At 48.0% G+C, this 13,199-nt stretch overlaps 4 protein-coding genes across 4 annotated transcripts; 2 read left to right on the top strand and 2 right to left on the bottom strand.

The window, feature by feature from the left end:
* Positions 1 to 1,633: 1,633 nt before the first annotated feature.
* Positions 1,634 to 2,425, bottom strand: J7337_013211 (uncharacterized protein; the record flags this gene model as incomplete). The annotated part of the gene is made up of 1 exon (XM_044830707.1): positions 1,634 to 2,425. The coding sequence occupies one exon, from the start codon at positions 2,423 to 2,425 to the stop codon at positions 1,634 to 1,636; it is 792 nt and encodes a 263-aa protein (XP_044673982.1).
* Positions 2,426 to 4,234: 1,809 nt separating this feature from the next.
* J7337_013210 (uncharacterized protein) lies at positions 4,235 to 5,662 on the top strand (the record flags this gene model as incomplete). The annotated part of the gene is made up of 3 exons (XM_044830706.1): positions 4,235 to 4,597; positions 4,654 to 4,710; positions 4,772 to 5,662. The coding sequence occupies 3 exons, from the start codon at positions 4,235 to 4,237 to the stop codon at positions 5,660 to 5,662; spliced, it is 1,311 nt and encodes a 436-aa protein (XP_044673981.1).
* A 631-nt stretch (positions 5,663 to 6,293) lies between these two features.
* On the top strand, positions 6,294 to 8,013 carry J7337_013209 (uncharacterized protein; the record flags this gene model as incomplete). The annotated part of the gene is made up of 3 exons (XM_044830705.1): positions 6,294 to 6,537; positions 6,588 to 7,013; positions 7,064 to 8,013. 3 exons carry the CDS (start codon positions 6,294 to 6,296, stop codon positions 8,011 to 8,013), a joined length of 1,620 nt encoding a protein of 539 aa, XP_044673980.1.
* A 2,273-nt stretch (positions 8,014 to 10,286) lies between these two features.
* Positions 10,287 to 11,966, bottom strand: J7337_013208 (uncharacterized protein; the record flags this gene model as incomplete). The annotated part of the gene is made up of 1 exon (XM_044830704.1): positions 10,287 to 11,966. The coding sequence occupies one exon, from the start codon at positions 11,964 to 11,966 to the stop codon at positions 10,287 to 10,289; it is 1,680 nt and encodes a 559-aa protein (XP_044673979.1).
* Positions 11,967 to 13,199: the final 1,233 nt, after the last annotated feature.

Genomic DNA, 13,199 nt, shown 5'->3' with positions numbered 1-13,199 from the left:
TGTCATAATGTCGCCGTATTATCATGCGGTTATGTCGGTAGGGGAAAGTCTCGGTTCCAGGCCATGGCCTCACATGACAGTTAGAACTAAGTTAAAGTGCTGATAATAATTAGATAATTATATTAGAGGTACTTTATAATACTGTAAGAGATAGCCCCTATGCATAACGCTTTGGTTAACAACAGACCAAGAGCTATAATCATTCCAGTAAATTCACATCGCAAGGTCCTCTCATTCCAATACTCATAAGGTGAGATACAAGCACGAAATCTAGCTAACCAAATGGGTTCAAATAGAGAGACAATCAATATCCCAACGAATGGCGAGATAGCAGTGTGATATCCCGTAGCCAGCGACTCCTCCTCTTCCACATCATGCACATCATTCTTCTCCCACTCCTCAACCATCTTAGCCGCCGTATCATAGTCTAGCCAGGGCCTCACACCAGATTTGATCATAGAGTTTGGGTCCTTATCTTCCACAAACCCAACCTTGCCACGATACTCGACATCGCTCTCGTTACTCTCTTTCCTATCGACCCTAAACCCACAGACTACGGCTTCAGTATCATCCAGATCGTCATCATTGTCGCAGCCATATAGAGTCCCGGGCCAATAGTTCATAGCAGGCGCCCAGACCCAATATCCGCGTTTCCCTTTGCGTATGATCCAATATGAGTTTCGGTATGGTATGACTGCATGTCGCTGCAAGTTGACATATTCCATTGTTTTAGAGTCCGCCACATCTTGCACTGCTTCTAGGGTGCTTTTCTTATTCTCCAGGGAAGTGTCGAGGGGTTCATTATTAGACTTGGCCTCGGTTGAATTAGCGATGATGCTTATCTTGGTGTTGTTGATTCTGCAATCACCCCTGTCGTCACCATTTTCCTTTGCTCTCTGTGCTGCGCAGTTGACTAGTTCAGTGACAGGAATCGAGCTACTCTGATCAAAGTCGCCTTTGGAGTCACTTGACGATTCTCGCTTCAAGGCCTGGCAGTTGCGCTTCGATAGCGATCGAGATGCGGTTGGGAAAAACACAAGGCAGAAGATTATGAAATTTATTGTCGTGATTTCGGATTATTTGTATAAAATGGCCGGTGATTTGGAGACTCCCCGGGAGCTTGATCAAGTCCTTTTATGCTTTGTGTTGCTGCCTTTCTTCTAAATGGCCTCCAATCTTCCAGCCCTCGTCGCTTCAATGACGTTGGCCAAGGCGGCGCGGCTGTATAAAGACCTATGAAACCACCCTGGTCAGAGAATTAAGATTACCAACGTTGTCAATACCCCAATATTGACGCTTCCGAGCTATCAGGCTGTTATTCTACTTGCTTTCCTCATTTTATCTAGGTTCCCGCCACTCTGCATGATTATTGTAGCTACGGGAATTCCATATTCCTTCTTTAATGCGTCAGCGGTAGAGATGTTTTATTTGCAGTTGAGACTGATGGCTAAGAGCTTAAATTAGGAGACAGAACTCAGCGTCAGACAAATTTTATTATGATGTTAAGCCTTAAGAACTCAGTGTTGTTGGGCCGCTATGGCACGCTCTTTTCTCAGCCGACGTAGAGTTTGAAAAGCATATCTGTTCCATTGTTACAAGGGTTTGGTGGAATATGGACTTGCCAATTACCATTCTAGATAAAAACGAATAAATAAGCAACAGATGACCAAATGGCCGCCGTTGACATACCATAATATCTTATCGCCCCAGACTCTACATCAACCCGACCCCATTCAGCAGCAATTTGACGAGCCTTCTGATATTCTGGCCACGGTCTGACCTCAGACTTTGTAACACCATCTTCTTCCTCCTCCTCCACGAAACTGACATTGCCTGCATATGTAGTGCCATTGCCATCCGTCGAATTGCTCTTAAGCCTAAAGCCGCAAACCACAGCCGAGTTACCGTCCAAGTCATCATCCAAATCACCGTCACAATCTTTCGGATATCCCCGCCAGCACCGTATCTCAGGCGTAAAAGTCCAATATCCATATGTCCCATTCGGCGTTGTGTTGGAAGGGACAGTAAACGGTATCACGACGAGTCTTTCCAGGGTGACGCCCGATAGGTCGACACTGCCCTTGACAGCTTTGATGATGGCTTTTTTGTTCGCCATGGAGGTATTGAGGTTTGCTGGTGATGGTGCTCGATAGGTTGCGCCGTCGGTGCTGTTGATAGTTGCGTTGGCGATGATGCCCATTTTGTAACGCTGGATATTGCAGTTTCCTTTGCCATCGCCGTTTTCCTTGGCCCTTTCGGCGGTGCAGTTCACGGTTTCTGACACGCGGATTGGTTGGCCCGTCCTGGACCATCCATTGGGTCCTGGATCGGTGAGATCGAAGGATTCGCAGTCACGCTTGGACAACGAGGCAGCGATCGATGGAAAGGCCAAAAGGAGGATTAATTTCAATAACTTCATGGCCATGTCTGCGTGAACTTAATAGCGATTTCATCGAAACTCCCTTCTTGCCTGTTTGTACTATCCCTTATACTTATAATATGCCTCGTTTCAAAAATGGCCCCCAACGAGTTGAGCCTGGCGAGGCATACTTATGACGTTAGCCAAGACTTTAGCAATGGCTTCGGGCCTCTCGAAAAAATTGATCAAACACCAGTAAAGCCTGAAAGGGCAGTGCGGGGCATCTCAAGGTATAGGTGCAAAAAAGCAGGAGACCAGATTTGTTGGTGAATTAATAACAGTTAGTTTAGTTTACAAGGATGGTGTTCCTCCTGGCCCTCAGGCTTTTAAGCTTGATTTTTGCTCGTATAATTGCTTCAATTAAGCCATCTTCAATCAGCATAGCCCCTTGGTCATCTCGGCATACCCTAACCTATTTGGGTCATCCCTGTGCTGATCTTGGAGCAGATGACGTTGGTAGTAGTCGAGTTGAAGCGTTTCAGGTTACTCTCCGTCATATTCCAACGTCGTGTTGCAAATCGTATGTCCTGCAACGGATATCTTTGGAATATGGCTGGAGCCTGTCTTACTTTGCCTTTACCAGCCAATATCTTGGTTTGAAGTGTTGCCCACTTAAAGCTGGGCATTACTGTTGAGCAGCAAAGAGGCTTGTCCCTCCCATTTAAACCTTTCTTTTGTCGCCTTGAGCCAGGGTTGGAGTATAGATAAAGAGTATGGTAGAACAGGAACTCTGAGAACCTTTGAAAAATATCAGTTCGGCTACCATCGCTCCACTGACATCACGTCGGTGGTCAGATGAAAGCGGTATATCGGAACTCATTGCTGGTCTCATCTGGACGATAGGATATCAATCATCGGAAGAGGCTCGGGCCGCTCCGATCGTAGCCACCCATTCTTTCTTACTGCGGAAGAGAAATCGTATTGTACACTATCAGGTTCCAATTGTTAAATGCAATGGTCATAAATCACGGATTGTGGAGCGGCTGCACATGCATGGCCATAGATCTGTGGACATTTCTGAATTCTGATATCATGTCTCCGATCCCTTCAACTACTTGCCCAGGCCCTGTTTCATAAAGGGTTATCCCAAGATACATGTAGTCCTTTGAAAGGACTGGGTATGATTGTTGTAGCCGTGTATCCAGTCTTGGTGAACATGGGCATAGACTCCTTATGTTTTCCATGTGACCTCAACATCGCTTTCGGAAATCGATCTCGCATTATACGCCACACGTTTAAACCTCATCTCCAGGTTCTTCCTGTAATTCTGATACGCTGATTCTTGAGAAGCGGTGAGTATTATCAGCATGCAATGCTGGTCCGGGGAGATCATATACCACATGCGCTGAGACAAGCAGATACACCGGTCCCACATTTCTATGCATACGAGCCTTTATAGAAGATTGTCTTACAAGAGTTGAAGGCAAGCAGATATCTCAGTCTCACTGGTCCTCCTTCAACGATGCTGGTGGCTTTCACATTCACCGATTCAAGTCGGAAGATAACGACCTGGTTGCATCGCCTAGATGCAAGTTTCAGATGATTTGTTTTGGATGGCCAGAGTCCGAGACCTTGTTGTTCGCTTAATACGCTGAGGCCTTCCGTTTCCTCCCAATAATCCATAAGGAGGATGATCTGCATTCGATCAGTCAACGCTGGGCCGCATCATAGTTATGCACAAGATACACCACTTCGTCGACTTCTCTTCTTATATAAGGAGCTTTTTTCCCATGATGCGCACTGAATCTTAACCTCATTTGCAACTCATACCCTATTCACCTTATATCTTTCAGCTTCTATCAAAACCCAGTCATCATGGCCATTCCATATCCCGAGGGAGAAGTTTTCTTCGCGCGCAGCGTCCTACGCAACAAAGACCCCGCTCACTACCAGGCCGACAACCCCGAGCACTTCTACTCCCACTTCATGGTTGAGTACATCTGGAACGTCGAGGCTGACCACGGTTCCAAGAATGCAAACTCCTGGACCGGTCACTATCACCAGCGCTCTCCCTACGCCATCGTCACTGGTAGTAGTTGGAACACCCACTACGGAAACTGGAAGCAGTTGCCCTTCAGCTACGGCCCTCGTGAGACAGATATCAGAAGACGTCTTGAGCATAATCTTTGCACGAATGGGAATCGGTTCAAGAACCATGAGAAAGGGGATGCTGCTGAGGTAAGTACTTGCCGTCCTGTTCCGTTATAGGTACATACTGATGCAGACATCCCTAGGCTTGGTTTATGACCATGCCGATGCCGACCAAAGAGGAACGATGGGTCTGGATTGATGTAAGTCTCATAGCCAGTGGGCTTGCTTCTCTGATACCAGTGATACTAAGCCCTGTCATAGCTGCTTGCCCGCATTCGAGCCATTTACATCCCTGTAGCATTCTCAGCTAGCAAAGACCATCCCAATCTCAGCATGTGGCTACAGGTATCGTTCACGCAGAACAGAACCGTGGACATCTGGCGCGGAGGCTCGACTTTCATGGGTCACGAGACAAGCACCACCAGTGGCCTTGACGTATGGCGTGAACATACCATCGGGTTCGACATCACGGGTTTGACTGAGCTTTTGAGCTGCCCTCGTCAGTTCCGCAAGGTAAACCCCTACGAAGCCAAGTTCATCAAGCTTGTCCATCGCGACAATATCCGAACTGTGCCTGTTAGAGCCTCGTACAGCGATGCGTACGATTTTAGCTGGCTTACCATTGCACAAGCGCACAGCGGTCTGAACATCGAGTGGGGTAAGGGCGAGAAGGGAAGTTGGTTTGAGGATTTCTTCAAGAACGCCATTACCTTCGGTCTAGGATTTGTTCCGGGCGTTGGACCTCTCCTCTCCATCGCATTTAGCCTAGGATGGACGGCCGTCGTCGACCCTGATCGGTTCATGTACGAGCTAAGTCTCTGGGCGCCGTCGGTCAAAATCCCGGAGCTGTTTGAGGATGACGTTCGCAAGAACTCGGCCGAGATCAGAGGACTTACCCATGAGTCCTTTTGGAATCTGGGGCCTGCTGAGGCTCTGGCTGAGATTAAGAAGTTTGAGGAGGAGGAGGAGAAGCAGCACAAGGTTTCGGGAGAGGTTAAGTCATACTTTCAGCTGGCGCATGAAGTACTCCGTGTTGACGAGGCGAAGTATGATAAGGATGCTGATGCTAATGAAGAGCCTGGCGAGGTTCTGGTGGAGGTACCTCCTCAAGAAGGCCCCATTAATGGCCAGGTTGCAGGAGACAAGGAGTAGGGTCAACAGCGATAGTTATGGATTCAGCACCTCTGTCAGTAGATCAACTCTTCTGAGAGTAGTCTTGCAAATAGCTTTAATAGAATTCGTCGGACATTATTGCAAAAAATGGTCTCTAAAAGCCCCGTGCCACTCGCCTGGATGCTGTGCTCCGCAATACCCTGGGTGGATATCTTGAAGGGCACCCGTTCCGCGAAAAGAATGCGGATCCTGAACCTCAAGCAAAGCTTGATAAACGTTATACTATAATCGGGTTATTGCGGAGTTGTACTTAAGCTTATCTATCGACCTACCTTATTCGGCAATTCTATATGCTCATCAACCCCAGTCTCCAGATTATCATTGATGCCAAGCATACCCCTCAGTTCGTAAGTCAGTCCATCGTATCAACTAGGTTAGAATGCGGAGGTAATTGGTAATAGAATCCTACTTAATGTCACAATATTTAAATGCAATGTGACGATCGTCTTTAAGCGATGAGCGGATTCAGAATAAGTTCCGATCAACGACCGAGGGCGATGCGATGCGAACGCAATGCGTCGCATTTAAAGGTCAGTGTTCCCTCAGAGTAAAATACAGTATTACCGTTAAGGCTTTGACGATTGTTGGGTTGGTCTAGAGTCTTCCGAAAATGGCTAAACGAATTATTACCGTCGCGGCCCTCGTATCCGTTGTCGCAGGACAGTCTGGTGGCATTCAGAGAGGTCTCCAATATGGCGAGAACTGGGCACCTACCACCAAAGACTCCGACCTCGTCTCGACCAACTTCCCCGACGTCAACATTACGCTCCGATCACCTGCGTTTCTGAACCCTGAGAAGGTCCCTGCTCGGTTCTCAAACGGCACCGAGGGACCTACTGACGATATTGAACTCGGTCAAAGCGCCAATGTCAACACCTACAAGATACCTGCTAACGTCGTGAAGATTACTTTATTCGCAATCTGGCTCAGAAGCATGACTGGATGTCCTATGAATCGGCAGCTTTTCAATCCGAAGAAGGACGCGCCATTCCATATGTCTTCCTGTCCCTGCCAAACACCAACTCGAGCAATGATAAGCTTCGCATCTATCTCCAAGCTGCAATCCACGGTAATGAGCCCGCTGCTGATGAGTCCGTCCTTGCGTTCCTTGGTAAGATGGATGCCGAACCGGCGTGGGCAAAGTCGATCTTGGAGAAGATGGACATCAAGATCCTTCCTCGATATAATGTCGACGGTGTTGCATACTTCCAGAGACAGTTGGCATCAAATCTCGATCCCAACCGAGAACATCTGAAGCTTATGCGCGGCCAGTCAAGGGAGATCAAGCGAATCGTCAGTGAATGGAACCCTCACATAGCGCTCGACATGCGTAAGTGCCCATTAATGCCTATCAACTGCCCCAGCTAACCTTCGTTGCAGACGAGTTCACTGTGCCTACAATATACGGAGGCCACTACCAACACGGCGCCGACTCTCTGCTGTCGGGTGGCATCAACCCCAACATTCATCCCAAAATCCGAGAGCAACTCCTCGACTTCTTCATCCCAGCTGTCGGGGAGAAGCTTCAGTCTCATGGCCTGAGGTGGGAGCCATATGTGACTGGGCCTTCCAACCGCACAGAAGGTTCGCGCATTCGCTTCACTGAAGCTGTGACGGAGGCGCGCACTGGCCGCAATGCAGTCGGACTGACACAAACGATTTCATTTTTGCTTGAGATGCGAGGTATTCGTATTGCCAATCAACATTTCCAACGTCGTGTTGCGACTGCTCTCATCAAAATCCAGACCATTCTCGAGTTAGCGAGGGATAACGCTGAGAAAGTCAAGTCGGTTGTTGAAGATGCTCGTGATGAGTTCATCAACAGCGATGAAGATATCGTCATCACCGATTCATATGTCCCAGAGAACAGAACATTTACCATGGTCGACACTCGCAATGGTAGTGTCGTTCAAGTGCCCATTGACTTCCAGCGCACTACCCCATCGATCGCCAATCTCACCAGGCCCCGACCTGAAGCTTATGTTATTCCACGAACTTGGTCTGACGTTGCCGAGAAGCTCGAAATCTTGGGCCTGAAAGTGGAAAGGATGAACTACGAGTTTCGACGGACCTTGGAAACCTTGACGATTGAGTCGTCGGTTGTTGAGCCAGAGCTGTATGAAGGCACGTATCTCAACACGGTCACCACCAACTCAACTAGTCGAGAAGTTGTGCTGCCGGTCGGAAGCTACTACGTTAGCACGAGGCAACAGAATGCGGCTTTGGCATTCATTGCTCTCGAGCCGGAGAATATTGATAGCTATGTCAAGTTTAACATCATTCCTGTTGAGGTGGGGATGGAGTATCCTGTATTTAGAATTCCGCGGTAATGAGCAAAACAGGCGGTAATAGGACAATTCTTCAACCACATAATTTGCATATCCCTTGACTTCTTCAGTCAGATGCATTTTCGTGCATCGGACGCTGAGACTATCCGAGCTCGGTCTCAAAGCCACAATGCCCAGCCAACAGCACCTGAGCCAAACCATATTATCATTTAGCAGAAGATGCAGTAGCTAGTCATAAACAAAACTCAAGGCTGTGCTCTATAAAAACACAATAACGTATTTTCTTTCCTGCGTATCATCAGACACATCCTTCTCACCGCTTTTGTGATTCTCAGTTTTGGTCTCCACAAAGCTTGAAAGTACAAAATGGAACACCTTTTTAGCGCTGCTGCCTACGATACGCCTTATAGCCCGCAAATCACATTTTTAGTTGTATTTAAATGACATTTTTGGCCTTCAATAACTTCGGCCTTTAAAATTCATTACGTTGTATCCTGATGCATGAGCTGTGAAGATGAACCAATCTTGGATTGCATGGAATGGCTCATATCAGGATTATGTGAATAGTCTCTGCGCCTCTGACACATATCTGCGCCAACCGGACCCCAAGCCTCTTAGATGTGGAATTTCTTGGGAAACCCGCTTGGTCAATATTCGGGTTATTGAGTTCGACAATGATCAAACCGATAAGCTCTCAGTGTTGCCCCTTCTGGGACCGGTCTCTCTGGCTAAGCATTTGGCACAAAAGAATAAAGGCAGTAAACCTCGACGAACGGCGTATGTGTTTGAGAATATGAACAGAGACGTTGCGACAGTTCTTGGGAACCACTTTCGAATGCATCCTTCTTTTTTTACCCACTACGAGCGAACAGTGACCACTTCGTCCACAAGTGGTGGTTCTTGCAGCGTGCAGACCTCAGGTCTCGCATTGCAGCAATTCCTCTCCATGTCACCTCGCATCTTGGTTACTCTATCGAGCAGCCTTATCAAACACGCTCCCCTTAGGTGCTCGGAGACAGGAAGATATGTGAGTCTGACCCGAGTCAATGGCAAACTTGATGGTGTTGGCACTGTAAAGCGAAAATGCTTTGTTTGGAACAAGTTATCAGAAGATGGTTGGACCAGTAAGTAACTGACTCTTTCCACTGAAATCAGGTTTACTGGTTCCAAAACTAAGTTTTAGGCATAGTGATATGCGACCCAGGCTTGAGAAACGTTGTGACACGGAATGAGGCAGATGGTAGAGGGCATGTTTTGCCAGTCGGTCAGCAACCAGCTGAAGGAGCTTATGTTGATTTCTTTGCCGCGGACATCGGAATCACGGCGAAACAGGGCCCGCCGAAGACTAGTATCGCCGACGATCTGTGCTTCTATCTCGCGAACTATTCTTCGCTACCAGGCCTAACTTACGAAACACCGGACATTGTCTCTTTGTTCCTCCAGAAGATTGTTGCCAGCCTCTACCTAAGGCATCTCGACCAGCTACGCAAAACTATCGCTCAGTCACAGAGCCCGATGCGATGGACCTCTGACTTTGGAAAATTGGAGCTGGCAGCAGTCGAGGCGAATTGGAGTGACTGTCAGACTTTGGAAAGGAGGCTACAGCTGCACTGCCTGGACTTGGAGGGTATCCTAGTTCAACTCCAGCTCCCCCTTGAGCGTCCGGACCCTCGGAAAATATGTTCCTGGCAAAACGTGGCGGCCGATTTCCAAATGCTCTACCACCAGTACAATCATGCCCGAAGCTGGGTCGAAAACCTTAACTCCTCCATGGCTGCCTTAGCCGGCAAAGCAGGTAACAGACAGATATTCAGAGAACAGCAAGTTTCTTTAGAAGCCGTCGTTAGAACAAGAAACATAACAACACTAGGATTGGTGTTCATCCCGTTAGCATATGTTGCTACCCTTTTCAGCATGTCGGGCGACTATGCGCCTGGGGGACAACGTTTCTGGCTTTATCTTGTGATTTCAATCCCGATGGTGTTAGTTGTTATGGGAGTGTATCAGTGCATGAATTACAGGGGGCAAAGGGAGAAGACCTAGGTCAGCTAGCAAACGTACATCCCGTAACCCACCGATTGGGCAACAGTCAATTGCTCCTTCGGTGTGACGCAAATTAACAGCAAATGGGCATATAATTCTGAAAAGACCTTCTTACGTACACCAATCCAATAACAAAACCAAGATTGACTCATTTCCTAATCAATACAGTAACTCCAATCCCTGACTGACCCATAGAATTTCCACGGCCACCTCTGCTATTCGTATACAGGTGAGGAAGCTCCGGCCCCAAGTTGAAGTGGGCAAACACATTCTCAGTGGCCCCAAGGCCCTTCAGTATCACGGAACACTTCCTCCCACCACTCCTGGTTCGGTCCCTTGGGCGCCTTCTTGGTATGTCTACAGATCTCTCCAAATTTCATCTTATCCAACCTTCCAAACGCGTTATCAACCATCTGTCTCGGGTACCGACTCTCATACTCCGCCGAAACACCCCAGTACCTGACCCTCCCATGGTCTGTCTTGACCGTCGCAAGAGGATCTTCAGGTTCACCCTTCTTTTGGATCTGCATCTTGAGAAGCTCTCGAAGGTGGTGGTAGTACCATGGTTTGTCCCACCATGTTGATCGGCGTCGCTTGAGACCGTGCATGCCGTTGTGGTGAAGAATGACGGGGACGGTCTCGAGGAAGAAGTCGGCGTAGAGGGACATGTTGTTCCAGTCTGCGTCTGGTCGGATGAGCTCCAGTGGATTCTCTGCATTCTTGATATCCTCCGGTAGACCTTTTAGCCGTGTTGGTGAGATACCCAAGTCCGCGGAGTATTGATCGATGAGTTTCTGATCACCCAACGTGACGAAAGCACCGTGGTCGCGACCCTCGTCATCTTGCGTCCACTGAGTCTGCATCGATATCTGTTGACCGTAGTCAAGACCGATGCCATACTCAAGCTTTTTGTCCAGCATGTCTCGCATACCACGCCTGGGCCTTCCCTTTTCTCTCTGGAATTTCCGAAAAATCTCTTGCTCCACGACGACTTCACCTGTGAGAGCTTGTTCACTGTGCATCTTGATTCCCTCTCCGATACCAGCCTGCATGGTAAACAGAGATCGACGGAATAAGCGACGCATATCGCCAGCAGGGCCGATATAGACACCACCGTTGATCCATCGCGGCCTGTTTGTCTGCCAGTGCTCCCCATCTTTCTCTGTATCGGGGCCATAGAGGTCCTTTCGCTCTGGACTCTCAGGCCACTTCTCACATTGGATGTTGATGCCTTTGTCGACTAGACCAGAATAGCACTTCTTGCCAGTGGCCACGAGGATAGTCTGCTGCATCGGCATCTTCCCCTTCTTATTCCACTGCTTGCGCAGCCTCTCATTGGCCTCCTTATTGATCCTGTGATATCGCTCGAGCATGATCTGCGCAGGCAATTGGAACCAGACATCGTGGCCGTCAACCATGAGTATGATATCATCTTCACTCAATCTCTCAGACGGATGCGCATCAGGGTGCAGAACTGCATCGAGATAGTCGACGATGCCAGGAATTTTGGGCAGATTGTGACCACCGTTCCAGTGAGAAATAAGTCTATGATCAATTCCCCAGTTGATGATGACAGGACTGGGGTAGCCGAGCGCAAGGGCGGTGACGACTGTTTTGCAGAGGTCGGGGCTTGGAGATGTAGCGGGTACGACGAGGGCGAATTTACGGTCCTCGTCACGATATTTGTGACGGTGATGCGACCAGCTCGAGCTGTCCATTTCCCAGCTCCAGGGACTCAGAATAATAAGTGATAGAGCCGAAATGATAAACGCGACGGCGGCGATATGGGCTCTTGGAATTTTTCGAACATGTGAGGGATCTGGGAGATTCTGGAGGCTGGGGTGATTCAAAATCTTGACGACAATTGGAAGTGCTAGGAGTGTCGACAGTGTCGGTAGTGTCGGAAGCGTTGGGAGCTTTTCAGCTCCCGGTATCTCCAACTTTACAGCCATAGCAAAAGTCGAAACTCAATTGAACATTAAGAAAAGAAGAACGCGGTGGCTGTAGCCTTATGTTTTATGACCATCCCAAAGGGAAACAGCACGTACATGCCTTGTGACCAAGGGAAGGGCAGCGAAAAAGGGGGTGAAATTCCAATTCATTTGTGCCACAATTGGTGGCGCTTTCTTAGCTATTCAGAACCAGATATCACAGGCTGTTGGTGGTGGTGTCTCATGTAAAGTCTCAGGGTGCGATAGGGGTTGCTATCTGGGGAGTCCGGAGTGGTATTTGTTTGTGCAAGGGATCATTTAAGGCGTCGCCTAGATGCGTGCTACTGGCTTGGCGGGGGATATGTCTTGGACGTGAGGTCCGAGCGGGGATCAGATTCCGATGGCGAGACGAGATTCAACATTTCAGTTGGACTACCCTGCAGCTTTCGGATTTTTTTGACAACATGACTGTTTTGACAACGGACGGCAATGGCTTGATGCAATGGAAACTGTTGTCTCATACTCTATATTTCTCTGATAGCGTTCTTCAATTGATTTCGTTTCCTGTCGCAACCGTCCGTGATTTTCCACGACAATCATTTGGAACGGCCCCATCATCGCTGATAACGTCTTCTTGCTATTGCGATATTTGTTGCAGCTTGACGTCCTTAACTAATACTTCTTCTGTGGATCTTCCGGATTAGCAATAAAGTATGGTAAGATCTTGAAACTACCTTACAAAGTTTCACTATGAGAGCATTGGTTTTGATTGTAATACGATGTAGTTGGTGTTGTATGAAATGAAGGGCAGGGATTTGTGACAGATCCCGTAGGCGGAATTGTGGGCCGACTTGGTGGCCAATAGAGAGTTCCTACTGGCGTTATCTTGACGCGGAGAAAACAGCTAATAACCGCGACACTAGCTACGTGTAATAAGAGTTATGAGAGAAGAATGGAACACCAACACCTTCAAAAAAAAAGCTCAGAGTGTCTTGCAAAGAGAAATAACCCATGATAATGCCAAAAAATATTCCATCAAGAACAGAGATCTTAGTAGTCCTATCAGAACATTAACAACTCGGCGGTTTCTGAATTAAGCCAAGCGCCTCACTTGAAGACTAACTCTAGGCTGCAGTGGCTTAGACCAGCGAACGCACCAATGAATCACTATCAGAGCATTTAGTCATCCAATCTCCCCTAAATCCATCGCGTCCTTCATAATCACGCGAAGTATCGTCTCAAGATTCTAATTCC

The sequence above is a fragment of the Fusarium musae genome, chromosome 11, assembly GCF_019915245.1.
Source record: "Fusarium musae strain F31 chromosome 11, whole genome shotgun sequence".
In the NCBI taxonomy this organism is placed as follows: domain Eukaryota; kingdom Fungi; phylum Ascomycota; class Sordariomycetes; order Hypocreales; family Nectriaceae; genus Fusarium; species Fusarium musae.
This window is presented reverse-complemented; position numbering and strand designations above follow the sequence as displayed.